The 21,145-nt window shown below is 30.9% G+C and overlaps 1 protein-coding gene across 1 annotated transcript in view; it reads right to left on the bottom strand.

Annotated features, from left to right (window-relative positions):
• Positions 1-21,145, bottom strand: part of LOC129229216 (protein GPR107-like) — a 49,645-nt gene that overhangs the window by 15,191 nt on the left and 13,309 nt on the right. The window contains exons 3-14 of the mRNA XM_054863478.1: positions 20,450-20,500; positions 19,172-19,269; positions 17,945-18,117; positions 16,372-16,568; positions 12,916-13,017; positions 10,717-10,850; positions 8,254-8,329; positions 8,077-8,150; positions 7,162-7,279; positions 4,338-4,468; positions 4,074-4,167; positions 1,408-1,455 (exon numbers count right to left, since the gene is read on the bottom strand). Coding sequence (XP_054719453.1) covers positions 1,408-1,455; positions 4,074-4,167; positions 4,338-4,468; positions 7,162-7,279; positions 8,077-8,150; positions 8,254-8,329; positions 10,717-10,850; positions 12,916-13,017; positions 16,372-16,568; positions 17,945-18,117; positions 19,172-19,269; positions 20,450-20,500 — 1,296 coding nt within the window. The remainder of the gene's footprint in view (positions 1-1,407; positions 1,456-4,073; positions 4,168-4,337; positions 4,469-7,161; positions 7,280-8,076; positions 8,151-8,253; positions 8,330-10,716; positions 10,851-12,915; positions 13,018-16,371; positions 16,569-17,944; positions 18,118-19,171; positions 19,270-20,449; positions 20,501-21,145) is intronic.

The raw sequence follows: 21,145 nt of genomic DNA, 5'->3' as shown, positions 1-21,145 counted from the left end.
GGTGGTATCTGCATCTGGAGATACCGTGCGAAACAAGAGCAGTATGAATCTGAGGTTAATTTCTGAAGCCTGCATCACTATTTTCGTGGTGAGATGAGGTTCACTTTTTCATCGCCAGAGATAGTCCCCAGCTCCAGTGATGCATCACTTCATTCGTTCTGCTAAAGTATAATGTGAAGCATCCTTCCTCCGTTTTTTTTTTTTTTTTTTGGTTTGATTCCGTTTTTCTTTTCTGCAACATCAACTCACGTCATATTTTTTCATGTGTGAAGCTGACCCATCCCTTAGGACATCTTGAATCCCTGCAATAGACTGTCTTACAATAATCTACCTTGTATTCATTTTTTTTTTAATTCATTCCATGTGAGAAGAAAATCTGTGGTTGAGCTCCCCCGAGACTTTCATGTAAATGATGGTTGGAAATAAAAGATGTGTGATGTGCCAAATCTGTGTGAAGTTTTTTTGTGCGTTTACAACATTGGGGTAAGTCAAACTTCTTCTCTTCGAGTTCTACGTAGGCACCAAACATTGAGACGTCCTGGAGTTTTGCGAAAACACTTAAAATACGATCGGCCTAAAATTTTTTCATTTTTTTTTTATTTAAGTGGTGGTTCCTTTTCCAACAATTTGAATATTAACCACTTTTCCACCACAGAGATTAAAATGAAATTATTGTTTTTATAAAATAAACGCCAATCAACATTTTTTTTTGCTTTGTTTTACAAACAAAATAAATCATAAAATGTACTATCATCACTATATTATGAATTTTATTAGTCTGTGATAGTTATTGTATGACTTCAGTAGACTACTTGTTAGTGTTGAATTTTATTTACTTAAATTAGTATTCCATATAGTGCAAGTTCATTGGGTTGTCTATTCAAGAAATAGGCCTTGTATTTTTTTTAACGTAGATGTTTTCGATGTCCATTTGACCAAACTTGCAGCCATTTACCACTTTGGTAAAGGTTCTGATAGTACATCCCTCACAAATGTAAAAAGAAATAATTAAAAAAAATCATGCAAAAAATAAAAATGATTGATCTTGGTCAATATTTTTCTAATTATAGATGAGCTCAGATAAACGCATAAAAAAAGCAAATCACGTGTTTTTAACAAAGTTGATGTTTAAAAAAATGCCTTAACTTTCATTTGGCCTATTTGGAGAGAATCACTCACATGTTCTATTTAAAATGGCACCAAGATTTTTCCTTCTGATGCCTGGAAAACTTAATTTGGGCATTAACATGACGCCCACATCCAAATTCTTATTTAAAACACTGATTTTCTGGCATTTCAATATAGCTAAATAAAGGGTTATTTTGGTATTGCAATAAGTTTTGCACAACATAAAAACTCGGTATATGACAGAGTAAACAAAATAATTCAAATGCTAAATCAACTTACTTTTAGCAGGTAAATAATGATTCTTGTGAAATAAATGTAGCAAACTATCTGGAATTCGAAAATATAAAAACATGTTTAGAAACAATGAAAAATTTAAATAGGATTTAACTTTTTAAATAATTTTTTCAACCCAGATTTGACACAAAATACATTCAGTTCTATTTTCAAGGTGGTCACAGTTAAAGCAAACTATTTCCTCAGTTCAAAAAAAATTTTCCTTAATTTTGGTACAGTCCAGTTTTTCATCCTCTTAACCCTAGATTTTATTAGGCCTTGGTGCTTCGGTGTACCTTGCCTTTTGCGGCATTTTGGACATTAATTAAGTATTGGGTATTCGAAAATAATATGAAATAAATTTAATGGCTTCTAATTTGAAAAAGGCTAAAATTATTTTTTACTGCAATTGGTATAGTTTATTTAATAACATTGAAAGAACGTCAGTAAAATAATTTAAAATTAAATACTGCTCTCCTTATATCATCAAAGATAGGCAAAATTCTTTTAACACCTCAATTACCATAAATTACAGGGGATATCCCACAACTGCGTCCTTCTTCTAATGTTACAAAAATATAGTTTAAAATTGAACTCTTATTTTTAAGACCTCAATTTCAAAAAAATTAAAGTGCAAAGAGCCCCTTTAAGTCACTCAAAAGTGTTCAACTTTGAAAAGTGTTTAGCGAGAAACCCACATCCCCTGTCCTTCTTCCTTTCTCCTAGGTTCACCAAAGATGACTTGAATCTGAATTTTTAAGACTTCTGAAATTTTTCTGAGAAGAGTCTCCCTATATAAACTTTTCATCACCAAAGACAGTTTAAAACATCAGTTCTAAACATTTTTTGGAGGAGTCCCTGAATTCCTTCCCCATTAAATCCCTGAAAGATAGCTTAAAATAGAGCTTTTGGTACTTACAATTCAAAACATTTTGGGGGAGAACTTTCAAACCCTTTCCCAAGTCAGGGATGGCGCCTTAAATATTTTAATGGCTTCGTCTGAGTCATGACTCCTTCCTAGTGTAGTTCCCTGGCTTTAAAATATTTACTTGACATTTCTGAGCATGTGGGGAAAAAACCCACTATCATAGCTAAGTGCTTAGAGGGAAGATGCTCGACTTTTTGGTCAAGTTTGTAACAAGGGGAGAGTCGGGAGGAAATGTGACAGCGGCATTTATGTTGCAATGACATCTACTCGGCCAGCTAGAAATAATAACTTTGCACATTTTATTTCGGAATGAATTCAGCTGTCCAAATCCTACCAACTCTCCTCAAATAATCCTTTAAAGAAATGCAGGAAGGGTTCTAGAGCTTTTGAAGAGGGAAAGAAATGCTTGGTTCCTGTCCTTTCTGAGCATAACTTAAGGAACTTTTAGATACCTGGCAATTACTTCTATCGATTCTTAGAAATTCCTCTGAAAGAGACCTTATAAATAGATATGAGGGTTATGAAATGAGGATTATAAAGCATATAAGTCACAACAAGTTATACAGAACTTCCTTTTGATAGGGACTTTTCAAAAGTGGTCATACATGCAAAGTAACCATATAATGAGATTTGACTGTATAAAAGACACATGTTTTATAATACATGATAACGTTTCTTTCAAAGCAAAAAAGTAATGAGCTGCAGGATGGATATAGCAGCTACAGTGAAGCTTGCAATATATTTCACTATTTTATAAGTCAAAAAATTGTTCTCCGACATCATAAATGTTTGTCCATTTATGGGCAAACATTTATGATTAAATTATTTCTTTTCCATTGCTGGCAAACCAAAAAGAACTACTGCATTAAAAATTAACTAAAGATATAAACATAATAAAAGGGAACTGAATTACTGTTATCAACGACCAAGGTTAAAAAAATAGTGATATTTTGGAAAATATCAAAAATATCCGATATTTTGATATACATTGGATATATTGATATCTACATGAAATACACCGCCAGCTCAGTCATTCCATCCGAGGACTGCAATTTCATGCTTATTAGCACTCATCAGTCTGAAATGGGAAGTGACTGAGCTGGAGGTGGAAAACCTCTCAAGGAAGCCAAGAGTGCCAAACAAACTGGTAGCTAATATAGAATCATCACTGACTAGACAAGTGACCGAAGCGATGGTTCGGTTCAACTTGAGGATTGAAGGCAAGGCATGGTATTTTCAGTAAGTTTCCACCCTATAGCCAGGGCTAAGGCATTTTCTTTTTTTTTGCCTAACGTTTAATATTTAACTAGGCACTTTCAATATGACTTAAAATTGGTACATTACTAATAATAAGTAACTAATAATAATACTAATGATACTAATAACTTACTAATAATACTAATAAAAAAAAACGATTATAAAATAAAAAACAAATATATTACTTTGCTGTATTAATGATGTATTATTATATCATAAAAATATAGTGCATAACTTTTTGGTTATTTTTAATAATAAATGAACACTATTACTATGATTAATATAATCTTTATATTGAAAATACCGTTGCTGATATAATAAATATCAAAATATGATATTTTCAAAATAAATATCAGATATACATCACGTTATATATTCACCGACAGATATCGGCGAACCCTGTCTATAACTCTAATATTTCTCCTTAATTCTTAAAATTGAACAAATTTCTAATTTAAAAACACAAGAAGCAAAACAGTTTCCTTACCATGACATAAAAATGCCGGAACAACTTCAACTTTTCTAAAATTATCGCAGCTTTTCCATCTGTTTGGGATGCTTCTTGTAAATGCCTTATTGACCTGAATACACATAAACAAGATTTTTGAAATTTTAAAAGAAAAAAAAAACCCTCTTAGATTTAAACAAAATTAAACTGTCTAAAAAAAAAAACCTTTGCATATAAGCTGAAAAAACAGTAAGGGTCTAAATGATATCACAGTACAATGAAATCACACATAAAATTTCTCACCATACAACAGGAAACATTATTGCTCCACAGCAAATAAGATCAACGAGAATGAATATTTCCCTCCACGTGTAATGTTGTGAATCCCCTTCTTCACTTTCTTCCATTATAATTTTAGCAACATTTGCTAGCACCTGGAAAATTATGGTAAAATCCGTACAATGTATGAATGTAAACACAAACAATTAAGTAATTAAATGCAACACAATTAAGAACAAGTTAAATAATCCATTAGCACAAATGAGACACTTTTACACACACGTTTGTAATTTATTTTGGACTTTAGCATTTCATTGTGATACATTCAAATACAATGAAACCTGTGTAAGTTGACCACTTGCGGTGCACAACTTTAGTGGTCAACTTAAACAGGTGGTCAACTTACAGAGGTTGAATTATATGATATACATTGAAATCTGTGTAAGTTGGACCAATTGCGGTGCACTACCTTAGTGGCCAACTTAAACAGGTGGTCAACTTACAGAGGTTGAATTATATGATATACATTGAAATCTGTGTAAGTTGGACCAATTGCGGTGCACTACCTTAGTGGCCAACTTAAACAGGTGGTCAACTTATAGAGGTAGAATTATATGATATACAGTGAAATCTGTGTAAGTTGGACCAATTGCGGTGCACTACCTTAGTGGCCAACTTAAACAGGTGGTCAACTTATAGAGGTAGAATTATATGATATACAGTGAAATCTGTGTAAGTTGGACCAATTGCGGTGCACTACCTTAGTGGCCAACTTAAACAGGTGGTCAACTTACAGAGGTTGAATTATATGATATACATTGAAATCTGTGTAAGTTGGACCAATTGCGGTGCACTACCTTAGTGGCCAACTTAAACAGGTGGTCAACTTATAGAGGTAGAATTATATGATATACAGTGAAATCTGTGTAAGTTGGACCAATTGCGGTGCACTACCTTAGTGGCCAACTTAAACAGGTGGTCAACTTACAGAGGTTGAATTATATGATATACATTGAAATCTGTGTAAGTTGGACCAATTGCGGTGCACTACCTTAGTGGCCAACTTAAACAGGTGGTCAACTTATAGAGGTAGAATTATATGATATAGATCTAATTCTGTGCCTGAAAATAGCGGTCAACTTAGACAGGTGGTCAACTTTACAGGTTTTACTGTATAAGAAATCATTATGTACCGTAAACCGGGGTTACTTTAGACTGACGGGGTAACTTTATAAAAACCTGTTTCTTATTTTTGAACCATTCTGGCGGGCTTAATTTTACAATTGGCGACCCCCTGGTGGTCTTAGGGTTTCAAGAATCACTTTTCAGAGTGAGCTGACACCGCCAATCGATTGAAGCAGTAAAATGGTTTTGGCAACACTGATTTATGTGGGGATGGGGTAACTTTATTAGAAACCACCGAAACAGTCGTTTTAGATGGAGAAAACACGTTGTTACAAAGTAACCCCGGATGATGGGATAACATTAATAAAAAAAATGACCCCCCTCCCTCCCTATTCAATATATCGAAGAATTTCAAACGGCAATTTAAAGCTGAGATGTTAAGCTATCGTTTGGTTCAAGAATTGTTGAAATATCTTGAAAAATGAGGGTGCTACAATACAAAATATGCGAAACCTGTATCAAAGTAACCCCGGTTTACGGTATTATAACATGAGGCATCAATTTTCTAAAAAGTATTCTTGTACTTAAAAGCTAATGATTCGTACATGTTTCCGGCCCGTCCGTACAATCACACCCGCAACACGTACAAATCATTAGTTTTCAAGTAAAAAAAATTTTTTTAAAGAAAATTTGTACTTCATATATGTGACATTTGTGCATTTACTATATTGATGATTTAATATTATTTGTTATACCATTATCATTAATTGTAATTAGATTTCATTTTGTACAAACGGAATTGGCAACAGTCGACGAGCAAGCCAAGCACACAGAACCGCCGCACATGGCGATGGCTTGAAATCTGTTATGATGTTGAATCCATTATTTTGATAATAAATAATGTTTAAGTAATAGATCGTTATTAATGTACAGACTAGAATGAGCATGACGATATTATTATATGATATAATTCTTTATTTTTGAAAATATCACACTGAAATGCCATAAAATGTATTACATTAAAAATGAGAAGCAAAAAGATATAAGTGGACTAAAGTTTTGAGAAAAACGCATCTTAAGTTCAGATCCTTAGTAGGATTTCATTACTTTTTTTTCTAAATCATGATCTATAGCAGAACCTAGCAGAGCTTTTATAATTATTTCTTGCCTCAAAGCAGAGGAGAGGTTCTCCTACCATTTATACTGGGTATCTCCAAATTTCTTATTTTGGCACTTACATCCCTTTGTTTTTCGCTGCCTCAAATATAGGTGTAAAAATGTCACAGATGCAAATGGATTAAGCAAATAAACAACTTAATAAGCATGCAATAATGAAAAAAAAAAAAGAAAAAAGAGACATGTTCCAGGGTATTTCATGCTCACATCTTTTTGCATTGAAAAAGGGTTCCTTGAAACTCTGAGAGAGAGAAACATGAGTATGCAATTTTTTGTTCATTTGAGCATTTAAAACTTTTACTTAGCACAACAGTGTTTATTAATTTCTTATTGTCTAATACAGGGCTTCCCAAACTTTTTAGATTTGCCGCATCTTAAGAATTAGAAATTTCAAATGGTGCCCTAATCTCTCATTGTATAAATGTGAATTGATACCATGGATATTTCGAAGCATCCCTTGCTTGTTCCTACGGCATCGAGTTTGGGAACCCCTGATCCAATAGGTTTATATGATTAAGAATAATTAGAGCATCTGCATATTTTATACCTGTAGCGGTATGACAATCATAAATATTTTCTTGTCCTTATCACTCAGAATGTGTTTTATGAAAGCCCATCCAGTGCCAATGAGAACAATTGTAATGAACAAAAGAGCTCCTTTTAATCTGAAAAAGAAAGAAATAACAGGAATTTGACAATTTAGTTGAGTAGTTCTTAATAAGTTCAGCTACCAAGAAAGCAACATAAAACTAACACAATAATAATAAATTAAGCGCTTATAGGACTTCCTGCTAAGTAAAAAATAAATTCCTCTGAGAAGAACTTTAATTACTTTCAAATTAGATACAATATTTCAAGAATGCCAATTTAACAAATTCTAGAGTTTAAATACATGACAAATTGTGATTACATTTTAAGGGATTTAAATAAATGCCTAATATTGTTTCTGTTAGAAAAAAAAGTAACTTACAAAATTAAACTACAGTTGGCTCTCTGTTTAACGACTTTCAAGGGACCACAAAAAATCGTCCTTAATTAGAAAGCATCCTTAACTAGAATGCTTTTAACACTATAGTGGACCATCTGGGACCGTGAAAAGCCATCGTTAAATAGAGCATCTTTAAACAGAGAGTCAACTGTACACACTCGCTTAGAATCATTAGAACAGTACTAAAATTGCACAAATAGCATTAAGTATCACAGAGATGCATTTCGGGGTTACAAAGCTTTTGGCTAAGAGGACATTTGGCGAATTTGCTTTTTCCGATGTCATTTAATTCATAAGCTCAATTTTTTACATTGAAAACAGGTTCGTTTCAGTCCGAAACAACTATCTGAAATTTTCAGTGCTATTTTTTATTTAAACGTTGTAACATTTATAACTTCACAAAAGTAAACATTTTATCTACATCCTTTTTTGTTAGAAACATAAAAAAATATTACAAAATATTAAAAATCTCACAAATGTGTTATGTAATAGAGAACAGCCCATGCTTCCATTGGATACCCATCTTGAGCTATGATGTGGTAATTTATCTGCATGAAAGATTTAAAATAAAATAAAAAAATAAATAAATGCTATTACAGTAATGAAACATAATATTTTACTTTAATTAACAAAATATGTGGACAAACTTACCCCATGAAACAATAAAGACAAAGACTTCAAAAAGACAAGCACTGCCATTAAATAGTGAATTTTAAAAACTTCATCCCTAGAACATAGAACCAATTCAGAAATGTATTAGTTCCATGTAATTCAATAAGTATTAATTAAAAATGAAGCAGCAAATTATTCATAGATAGCCAAAATATGCATTCATTTTCACACAATATATCATACAGCAACAGGTATAGAAGGGGTCAAGATAAAATGACATCACTATAAATTGTGCCTGCGTGGAGTGGGGAAGGGGGGGGGGGATCACACTAAATTTTTTTGATTTTTTAGTACTACCAACAAGCACTTTTTTTAGGTGGAGGGAGAGGGGGGGGGGGGGCTCCTTGCTTCCTTTACATGCGCAGGGGCGTGCATGTAAGGGGAAGAAAGGACACCTGTTTGCTTAGGCCCAAGCCTGAAAGGGGCCCAATATTTTCAAAACTAGGCATGAAATATAGGGATAAACAATGTGGAGGCGGAGGGGGGGGGGCAGAGAAGTCATTTGTGACAGGCACCAAAATATCTGTGCACACCGATGTACATGTGGAAAGGAACACAAATTTTTGGTAGAAAGAGGTATATTATTTCACTTATGTATAAAATTTTGGTGCTATAAAAGTTGAAGCTAGCTATTTTGCTTAGCTTCAAACTTTCAACAGGGACTTTTACTTTCGCCACACTAAAATTATGCAAATACTCTGAAATTCACTAAAACATTCAAATCTTAATCAATACATATTCTACCATTGGTAGAGAGGTATTACTAGAGTTTAGCTTGACTTTCTACACACATCATAGTTAGTTAAAACTTTAGATTTTCCTAAAAATTACCTAAAAATTATTCATCTGTGCTTCAAGACAAATGTTAAAAAGGTTGAAGTAAACTTAATGTAAAAAAATTGCATGCTTGAAAACAGAGGAGTTGTAGATGAAATTCTCTTTTAATGAAGAGCATTTTACTACTTCAGCAATTGACAAAATTAACGGTAAAGTTTGTAAAAACCCAGTTTCATAAAATAGTTTTTGTTCATTATGAATAACATTTTAAACTTTATAAATGGGTAAAACAACAGGTGTTTTTTTTTTTCACACTCAAGCAAAAAAGGTAAAAGCACTAACAAAAAAAAGGGGAGGGGGGAGACTTTTGGGGACTTGTACTAAGAAACATCAGTGATAATTATCGTATTAATATCAATATTAAAAGAGTCAATCAGTTTATAAAAACAAACATCTCTTGGATGTTATTTTGTACTTAATAATAATAATTAAAAAAAAATGCATATGTATAAGGTAATATATTTTTGAATGGAAATTTACTTATACTGGCATTAAAAAATATATGATTCCTAGCTTCATTGTGCAGGTTTTATAATTTTTATCAATTAGATAATTGCATTTTTATTAGACAATAGTAAACTTCCAATATTTCTTTTAATGATATGTGTATCTATAAACAATACAGTTAAGTTATTCAATACTGTTACATGCCTTATTAAGTACAAATAGTAATACAAAGCAAATTAATACTTTTTACGTGCTCTTCAAGCAGCGGAACTCAAAAAATGAACAGTTGGAAGTGAGATTCTACAATATAAAAGTGGCATACCCCGAAAACTACATTTCTTAATTTGAACAAAACTAATATAGAGGAATGCCATAGCAAGCATTGCCAAAAGAGTTCATTACAAGTGAATTCAAACAAATTTATTGACTTTTAACCTTTGAAAAAGTAATAAATGAATAATATTTTAAACTCATCTAATATTGCAACTTTGCTAGACTATTAAGGATTTTCTTGTTTTTGCCTTATGCATACGGATTATTCTATTTCTTCTCCTTTATTACATCATATAACAAGTTACACTTTTTGTTAGATACACGTTATTAATAAGCAATGTGATTAAAAACAGAAAAACACTGCATTAATTTTAAGAGGAATTTCTGACCAAAAAAAAAAAAAAAAGGAGATATAAAACCATTTTTAGTTTTCATATTTTTAATCATTTAAACTTATAGAATACTAAATTTGTCTAAAATTGCAAGAAAAAAAACTGTTTTTCTCTGAATAAGATTCAAGATTAATTTCAAACTTTCTGAATACTTATAGATTTTTACTGACGACCATATTATATTAGCATTTTATTTATCAATAAAATATTTTTTGTGGAGTAAATAAAATAAAATAAAAAAATTAGCAAACTTAAAATACAATTAATAATTTTCATAGACTATAAAACACACAATCACTAGTATTATTAAAGGAAATAAAAATAAAGTTGCAAAATATTGTTAAAAATTTTGGAAGATCATTTCAATTAAAAAATAGCTCTTGTAACAATGAGTAGAATAATTTCTATCTCTGAACTTGAATTTAAATGTGAGGAAAGATATTACATTACAGACGTTTATTACTATTGTTTAGTGAACAAAGTTATTACACACCTTTTTCTGCGGAGTACGGAAATCCACACACATCCAGCAACAAAGAATATAACAGACATGAAGAAATATAGTTTAGGTAGGGGCATTTCTCCCGCAGAAAGGTAATTTTCACCATTGTGTTCAACAATAGCAATCTTCAATGCAAACAGAAAAAAAAAAAAACAAACTTAAAAGCCTCCACTTATTAAGCAACAGTATCTATACCAAACTAATTAAAAAATTTAAATTACAAACAATATAGTTAAGTTCTTTAAACAGTAAAAAACAATCAAACAAAATAACTGTTCTACTTCATTCAGAAGCATAGGGTATAAAAAACCTAATTGTACAAATTAATTATTCAGAATACATATTTTACAAAACAGATTAATATAATATGTAAGAAAAACTTCTAACTTTGGCTAAGGTGGTCGTTATAGGATATAACATGCTGGGTGCATATATTTTATCCACAATAAATTAGTTAATCGACCCATTTTTCCTATAATCTTACAGCTAAACAATCTAAAAACTAAAATAGCTATCACAATAGAGATACAAAATCTTTTTCGAATGAAAGGTTTATACTGTCGGCTCTCCTTAATCGAATATCGTCACTTCCAAAAATATTACTCAAATTCGGGGTATTTCATTATAAGCAGGGAAATTTTCTTTTCCTTCCCAAATCGACAACATTTGTCTTAAAACACAATAATAATAAATCATTAGCTATATAAACAAAATAATTAATATTATTGGTAGAAAGTTTTTGAAATAAACAACAAATTGTTTAGTAATTAGCATATGTATTCTAAGTACGTATGAAAATTACAAAATGCAACTTACAACGTGAGTTATGAAATCTTTGTTTTGGCAACTTTTTTCAGTAAATTAATTTTTTTAAAATTCTGTAATAGTAGATTGCTTGCCCTAAGTCTTTCGGGAACACTTTTTCCCAATTCCTTTTTTTTCCTTCCTTGTCTACAATGTTTTACATTTCCTATTTATCAGTTTATTATCATCTGAAATGTGTATATTTCTTTACTTATTCAATTTAATTATCGACTGCGCTATTTGTTGTTTTCTTGTTTTGGCAATGACAAAAGAAATTAGAAGAATAGAGGAAATGTTTTGTTGAAATACAAATGATTTTCTTGCCCGTTGATGGTGAAAGTATTTTTATATTTTCAGGTCAATAATTGTTCCTCACTAAACTTATTTCAAATTTATTCAAAATTTTTCCCAACAAATATTCTTGTGGAAGCTGATCAATATTATTCGATTATCCTGGAAAATGATTCAATTAAGCGGGGATCTTCAACATTGCGTCTATGGGGAAATATTCTATGTTTTTTTTAAAAGTATAAACAGGGTATTCGTTTATCTGATATCCGTTTAAGCGGGGCTGACAGTACTTCAAGCATTACACCAAATATATATATATATATATATTGAGATAACTTCAGTAGAATAGCCAAAAGGTTAAGCCAACACTAGCAAACTTGATTAACAAAAAACAATCCAATCACTTTTTAATGGGTACGACTGAAAATATCAAGATTTTTCCGAGGGTACTACAAGAAGAATAGCCTCTCATACAGCTTCTAGGACTAGAGATATTTAACATATTGTCCATTATCTTTTAAAAAGCTTTGAATATAAGTCACACTTTATCATTCAATGCATAAATTTCAATCAAATGCTCCCTCCTGACTCCCTAAAATGATGGGCCTAGGGCAGTCAGAAGAGGGGGAAGGAGGGTTCATGAAATTGTGAGAAGGCAGAAGGAGGGGGTAACAAAAAGAGTTGCCTCACACATTTTGTTATGAGAATATATATGAAAATTGGCATATGTGACAAGAGAAAGGAGCAAAGAGCGGTGCGACATTTTGTGACAAAGGGGAAGAGGGGGGGGGGGTGACATTTACGGACAGCCCTTTGAAGCTTTCTCAAATGCTGGTTGCAAAAACTCTTACATAATAACTTTCTAAAAAAAGATAATAGCATTTCTTTCTTGAAACTGTCTTAGGATGCTTCTGGTCTATTTTTAGTCTCTCAGAGATTTGTTATGAGGCAAAACTCTTAGTTCCCAGAAACATATCAGGCTCGTCAAAACATTCTGATTGGGACTTTTAGAAGAAAGAATTCAAGTCGCACAGCAGTAAAAATGTTACTAAAAGTATTTGAGAATTAATACTTCTTATTTAGTTGGAAACTTACAGAAAGATTAATAAAAAGTGGCAACTTATCATCTGCAGGACAGTTATGGACGTATAAACTGTACAACCCAACAGCTTCTGGTTCTTTCATCCACACATAGAACTAGGAGAAAAGAAAGATTATGATAGAAAGCTCAACACAGAAACTAAACTGTAAAAAAAATTAGACACTTAAAATTTTTGTTATTACAGTAAACTTCCGATAATCTGCAGGCGAATTCTCTACTTTGTGGTTTATCTGAGGTGTTTCATGTTTTCAATTTTCTTTTGGAATTTTTTTATGGTGATGATTTACTGAATATAGAAGACCTATTTCAACTTAACAATTGCAAAACATTTTTTTTTTTTTTGACATTCTATTTTTTATCCTTCCCCCTCATTTCCAAAAAAACCTTCCAAGGTCACCGAAACATGACTAGTTAAAACTTGATTTTCACTTCTACTCTTTAGGTGATTATACGAGCGACTTGGTCAGTTTTGTTTGAAAAAACTCCCCTTGCCTCTCCCATACCGTTTAGGTGTAACCTAACTTGATCTGGTAGTATCATTTGCTGTTTCTGTGTGTAATCTGTTTAGAAAAATGAGCGATTAATATTTAGCTTTTATATACACTGTTATCATTTTCAGCTTGAATTGAAATGCATGTGAGTGTGATTGATTTTTTGAAACTATTATACAGGGTTCGCCAATATATCAGTTGATATATATCATGATATATATCATAATATATGTCCAATATTTATTTTGAAAATATCATGATATTTTGATATTTTTGATATTTATTTTTTCAACTATGATATTTTCAATAAAAAGTATATTAATCATAATAATGTTGTTCAATTATTATTAAAAATAACCAAAAAGTTATGTACTATATTTTTATGATGTATAACACATCATTAATATAACAAAGTAATAAAATGTTACTTTTAATTTTATATTCATAAAAATTAGTAATGTAACAATTTTAATTCATATTAAAAGTGCTTAATTAAATATTAAATATTGGTCAGAAAAAAAAAAGAAAATGTCTTGTGACTGTTCACCAACTAATGCATATTTTTTATTTCTGAATCATATAACTGTGTGAAAGTAGCTAACAGGAGGATAATGAGCAAAATAGCTAATGCTAAATTAACTCCATTAAAATTGATAAAAATGTAGAATGAAATATTAGATATAAGTAATGAAAGAAACCTTAATTTTAAATCTACATATTGTAATAATAATATAAGAAAGTAAAGAGTGATTTGAGGATGTACTTACTATTTTGAAGACTGATTTGAAGACTTGATTTTATTGTGCTGATCGAAAATATCGGATATATATCAAAATATAGGATATTTTCGAAAATATCATGATATGTTCATACCTTGCTATTGCACTAGCATCATTTTTACCTATTTTGAGGATTGTCCCTGGTTATACTACCCTTCTACTATGCAGATAATCAGAAATTTTTCACACACAAATATAAATTTCATACTGCTGGTTTCTAATACCAGTTAAGAGATTCAAATAATGTCTAAAACATACTGACATAGTTCAAACATACTAACTGAAGCCATTTAAGCAATTAACGTTGATATATAAATTGAAAAATTAAAAGGTGAGCTGAGAAAATGAAAAATTTTTCTGAAGTTCTAAAAGAGTAAATATTAAGGGGGAAAAAATCTTTTATTTAATTTGAAACTGAATGAGGAAAAATCATATTCTTAAAACTAGAAAAAATAAATGAAACTGTGCAGCTGGTGTTTAAGCCAAAAAAAAAAAAAAAAAGTATTTTGAATTTTATGAAAATTAAATAAAATTCCTCATATTTATGTGGAAAGAAATGACTCCAAAAATAAACTTATAAACTTTCTATTTTAATGGCAGAAAATAGCTGTTAAATTCAAAAAAAAAAAACTTACTTTTAAAAGGAAAAATAAAATAAGTGTTGTTAATTTTATTTACTCGGATTTAATTTTTATTGGGTGGGACAAAATAATAGTAAAGTATGGGAATACATTCTTCAGTTTATTAAATGAACATACAAACCTGATGACCAGCAACAGGCCATGGGCCAAGCTATGCTGGTACTTGTGAAGTTATCAGTCTTCAGCGAAGTTCATTAGCCTTCTTAAAGATAACCCTTTGGTTCATCACAGCTTCTTCCAGTAAGCTGTCTGAAGTGTCTGAACCTTACTGAAGAAGCAATTTTCCTCATTTCCAGATTTGTGCCTCCCTTTCTTTGTACAAAAACTGTTCTGCTCCCCCCAATAGCTTCATTTTTTAATACTATTATTATTTCATAACTGTCATCTTGCATTAAAATTTATTTATAGGGCTAGAAAAACAATAAAATATTTTACACTAAGTAATTTTTATGCACAAAACATATTTAATTGTTATATTTTAATATGAGTATTGAGAGTTTTACTACATTTAACTAATTGTACAGATTTACAGAAAAATAGATTCTTAAAATACAACATTGGTTAAACATTAATACAATGTTCATGCAATGGATGGGTTTGTTTTAGATCGCAAATTTCCTCGAATAGGGAGCCACTGAAAACATATCAGTGTTCTTAGTTTGGTCACTCACACCCAAATGGCAAAAGGTTGACATTTAGTGTATTTTTATTTAACTATTTTTTTTGGTTCAAAATGTTTTTGTAACAGCTGTGTACCACCCTTGCAATAACTCTGTGTCTCTCTGGGAGGGGAAGGTACACCACACAGATTGGAAACCACTAGCATAAAGCAATAACCTTTTGTCCTGCCTTCTCATTTCAGCATTACGACTGATTGCAAAAGCACATAATACAGAAATATTAGCATGAAATGTTGATTGTCAAAATAAAAACTGGATGTGACTAGTGTGTGTGTTATAATTTTTCTTCATTTATTATCATCATTTATAGAAACATAAAACTCATAAATCATTTCACATATGTATGTAAAAAAATATATTATTTTCCTCATATAATTCAACCTTCTTGAATGCATTATATATTTTCAATTTGGAAAACATAATATGGAAATCTTAAAATATCAAAAGCAATAGTTTACTACCATAGGTGTGCACAGAGCTTCAGTAATGGGGGTATCACTGCATCTAGGCCTGTTATTTAAAAGAGTCAGGGGGGGGGGCAACTACAACTCAACTCCTCTCTCTCCCCCAATGGCATTACCACATCTTAAATTAGTGTTTTCTATTCTTTTTGCTTTTTCTTCATTTTTAATTTTTTCCCCTTTTCTTTCTTTCTTTCTTCCTCTGAGCTAATGGGGGTACCGTGGTACCCCTGGTGACCCCCGTGTGTCACCAGGGGGAATGAATTTATATTTCACTGACTTGAAAGTTTTTCAATAGTTGAGAGAAACTAAGTGTTATTTACCAATGCAGTTGAATGAAATATTTTCCACACTAATCAAAACTAAACACATTTGCAACAAAAGTTCAAATTTTTACCTCTAAATCAGAGATCTTTTTCCTTTGGCCAGTGATTTCAGTTTTGAAGGGTATGTTAAATGAATTGCAATACTTGGAAGAAGATGCAGTAGGCAAAGCAGGCGTAGCAGCAGAAACATCCATCTCTTTAATTGCATCATCCTTCTTTTCGGAATTTGTGTCACTTAATTTTTTATCAGGTATATCTTTGGTTTCTTCTAAGATAAAAAGAGAGAATTTAATACAATTCTCAGTGTTATATGAACTCTTACTTACATAGAAATCAACTTTTATCTCAAAAAAAAAAAAAAGAGTAGAAAGAAGAAATGAAAAGATGGTAACTATTGAGGTAATTGGTGAGCAATTAGAAAGACTCAATGGTGTTCATTTTTATTAAAAACAGACATATTATTCCTCAAAGAAGTTTTTTGTGGACATATCATAACTTCTTTAATATCTCATCTCATTTCATAAGTTAAGTATTGCTTTAAGTTTTTTTCTCCAGCTTTTGGCAAAAAATAAACAATTCACATTTTGTCTGCTTTTCTAAGAGAAAAAAAAAAGATTCATTTTGTTTCGTTTTTATGCACAGCTACATGGAATGGAGTTACTACAGTTGCTTATAGTGTCTTGATAATATTGTGAAGATCATGAGCCCATATCCAAAAGGCCAAAAAATGTCGTTTTAGGATTTAATGTTCTCAGCAGGATTAAGCACTGAATTTTCAATTATACAGTCAAAACTCATTTCAGAATTCCGAGCTTCAGCCCTGTTGTAAAAATCCGGAATAAAACATTTGTTTACGAAAGATAAATCTCAGGGTACAAGACATTTTACATGATATTTTTACAACAAGGCTATAAATTTTGAGCGTGAATGCTTTGCATGGGTGATAGGGTGGTTCAAAAATACATGTAAAAAAAAAATCTCCTAGATACAGGGATTCCTATTTCAACTCAAAGAGGGTGCTCAACCCCCTCCCCCAAACTTTTCAAGTGTGGGGAGGGGGGTTGAAAAAATACTTCATATTATAATATACACTAGAAATATGCATAACATTGCAATAAAACAATTATTTACAAAAAAAAAAGCAGCTGAAGAAATTAAATATTTTTCAATTTGTGCCATTTAGTATGATACGGCTAATGTTAAATGAAGGGGTCATTGAGCACCCTCTTAAAATTTAGTAAGAAGCTAAAACTTTTACAGCATAGTACAATTAGTAAGTGCAAAAAAGATAGGGGGTGTCCCGGACTCTAGCTGAAAAAGTTTTTTTGGACCACCCTAATGGTTAAGCTAGTCAAAATAATTGAAATATTTTTTAATTAATAATTTTGATAACTTTGCCCCAAGTTTGATTTGGGCGCAACTATATCCCACATTTGTCACGTCACAAAGAAAACAGAGGTAACTATAAAAGACAGGGCAGCCCACCTAACCACTGCTGCTATGAAGCACTCCAAGAGACAATTGTTTTTTCTTATTAAAAGACCAAGGAAAGAAATAAAGCAGTTGTGAAACAAACAGAAAAAAAAAATGAAAAGAAAAACACTCTTGATTTTTTAAAAAGAAAGAACACAGAATTTTCTCAACCGTTTTTGGGAGGTTCTTCTCCCGCAGAACGCTTCTGTTTTATCATCATCACATCATTTATTTGATGCCTATTATCCCTGGACTTGCGTACTTCATTCATCATGGTAAGATTCGACTCAGTGCCAGGTTTTATTTCAAGAAATGGGAGAAGTGTGCTGCAGTTAACTTGCATTCTGAAAGAAGAGAGAGAGAGAAAAAAAAATCAGGACGCTGAAACTTTGAAATCAGTTTGTTAAAAAGTTTAACACATAACAATATTAATAACTCATATCAGAAATGAATGATTTACAACAATATAGCAAAAGCGCTACAGTGAATCAAAACTTAATTCTTAGCAGAAAGCTGAATATTTTAAATATAAGAAAAAAAAAAAAAAACAAATTGGGGGAAAAAAAATCAACTTAAAACATACTTATGTTAAAATCATAAAAAACTCATCTGAAATGCAGAACAACATATATTGCAAATTATTAACATTTTTTCCAAAACTGGGATTTTACTGAGCTGCAAAAAGCACTTTTAGTTTTAATTTGCTATTTAAAATAAAGATATTTAAAAGTCTGTAATTGGTAGAAAGATAATCTTTAATCTTCTGTAAATAATGGCAATAAAACTAAAATAAAAAAAAACTTATTTTCAAAGAATTATTTAATTTATTAACAGTCTGTGGAACTAATTAGACTGAATGCAGGGCATGAATATTCAGCCGAACATCTCGACAGAATAGGCGAAAAATAACCTGAACCCAGCATGTAATTTAGCTACTATGAATAAGAAGCATCTATTTGTCGGTCGGAACCTTGATCCTAGTGCTGGATCATCGATTTTTCCAACGTGGGGCAAATCTTAAAACTGCCGCCCTTACCACTCTACTTTCAACTTTTTAAATTGTTTCAATGAAAAAATCCAGAAATAGAAGGAATTTGCTGCAGTTGCTAATTTTGGAATTTTTTAGCAAGTTGCCTGATGTAATGGATTAAGTTCCTTTCTGCCACATGTAACAATAACTTTTCATATCAACAGGAATGTCCTGATCTTAAATCTTAAGGAGGAAGAAAATTCTCAGTTTACTGAATGAAGTTCAGAATTTTATCCAATGAGGGGAGACATTGAGCATTGTTAAAAATACGAATAAAGCATTTTGAATAAAAACAACTTATTGCAATGTTGCTATAATTTCCCTTATTTTCTGAACCGAAAACAAAGTTTGCCGAATAAGGAACTTACTCATTATTTTTTAAGTCCAATAGGAAAGAAACGATTTGAATGTTTCCATCAGCTTTCATAGCATCATCAGCAAGAAAACATTTATTTTGTTGTCCTTCCTAAAGAGGGAGAGAGAAAAAAAAGAAAAAGAATTTTCTTTAGAAAGATACAAACTATGAAATAAACATGGTTTTTCTTATTTTCTTTTTCTTACATGCTGAATTATTTAATTCCTTTATAACATTAATAACGGCAATAAAATCTAACAGTACATAATAATTCAATTACAACCAATCTAGTCAATTGCTTATAAAATATTACATAAAATCAAATACACAGAATTAAAATAATTATTTGAGGGAGTGCTAGATCTCAAGGAAACACATTAAAAGGAAAAAAGATCTAATTCCAATACATTCTCCAAATAAAATCTTACAAAAATAAACTTTAAGTCCTCATCATGTTTTGAAAAAACAAAAAATAAATAATTGTAATGGAAGAAAAACAACTAGAATCGAACACAATGCAAAGAATGATTGTGAGGATATGCAGACAGAAAATACAATACATTATAATGCACTAAAATTTTAAACTAAATCAAATGAAAAGTATTTAGAGCTTAATTTATCTATTTATTATTTATTTTTAAAAAATAATTTGATGAAGGCTAAACAAATATCTTTTGTGTTCAACATTTAGTACTCAAAAAACATCAGTTTTTATTTCTCAAATCCTTAATTATTTTTAAAATATAATGGTGATACAGTAGAGGAATAAACCAGGGATCGGGTCCAGATATTTATTTCAATTTCAAGGCAAAACTAAACTCTTTGTTTTCCATCTTTTTATGGACTTTTACCCTATTTCTAAGCAATTTCTAAATGAAGTAAGATATTGTGTATTTAGGAAATTAAAAAGGAGAAACAAAAAAAAGAAAGAAAAAAAGAAAAGGTTAGAAGATAATAAAAGTACTAGAATATGATTTCTTCAAAGAGAAAAATTTATGTGGTACAAAATTTTGTTGTGGCACTCATTTTAATCTATCATGGTAAACATTAAAATGCTAAACACCAGCCAACACGTAAGAAAATGTACATCAGTCCTATCACTGTACAATATCTTTAAAAAAATTTTAGGCAGCAGAAAAAGTTCTTTCAAGTCATAACAAGCGGTATCCCTTAAAAATATTGCCTAGCTTTTAATACTGACCCTTTGATACTGTCAACTTTGATAATTTAAAAAAAAAAAGAACATGTAGAATTTGAAACATATGCTAGATAGAATGATCATGAAACTTACCATATATGGTGTGTTACTTTCACTTACAGTTTTTGTTAGTGTAAAACCCAGCTGAAGAAAAAAGAAAAACTGTTAGCAGTTGTATATTTTACGATGATACAAAAAAGCATTTAGTACTGCATGGTTAAATGAAACATAAGCTCAAAAATTCAAAATTTTTTAAAACCTGATACACAACATCACATTGCTTGAAAATTCCAGCTACAACGGAGAAAATTTATGGTACTTTGAAGCCTTTTGTACGAGGGTTGCTATTTATATTTCTGGCTTTGGCAACATTACAATTAGCTAAGGAACATTAGAAGACTCCAAATGAAAACTTGATATTTTTAACTAAATTCTTCAGAACAGTTCGCCATTTATCGTAAAAAAATCGTCTCAGGCAAAAAACGGAATCGATTCGTGAACATTTTTGCGCAATTATTTTCTATACCTTTTGACATGGACTATCCAGACAAGAGTGCTTCAATGAACTTGATTCTTTATACATAGATAAAACACTATCCTACAGCATTGTAAAAAAAAAAAAAAAAAAAACTAGTATAATGAATTTAATCTTGGTTCAGAAGATGGTCATGTGACATACTGTGAGATTGAGGTATCTTTGGGCATTCATTAGCATAACAAGCACCAATAAGATATTGCATGAACATTTGGCTGTTAAAAAATTTGTCCCTGAAACAAAATAGCAATCAA

The sequence above is a fragment of the Uloborus diversus genome, chromosome 9, assembly GCF_026930045.1.
Source record: "Uloborus diversus isolate 005 chromosome 9, Udiv.v.3.1, whole genome shotgun sequence".
In the NCBI taxonomy this organism is placed as follows: domain Eukaryota; kingdom Metazoa; phylum Arthropoda; class Arachnida; order Araneae; family Uloboridae; genus Uloborus; species Uloborus diversus.
The sequence above is the reverse complement of the archived record's forward strand: the minus strand, read 5'-3'. Positions and strand labels throughout refer to the sequence as shown.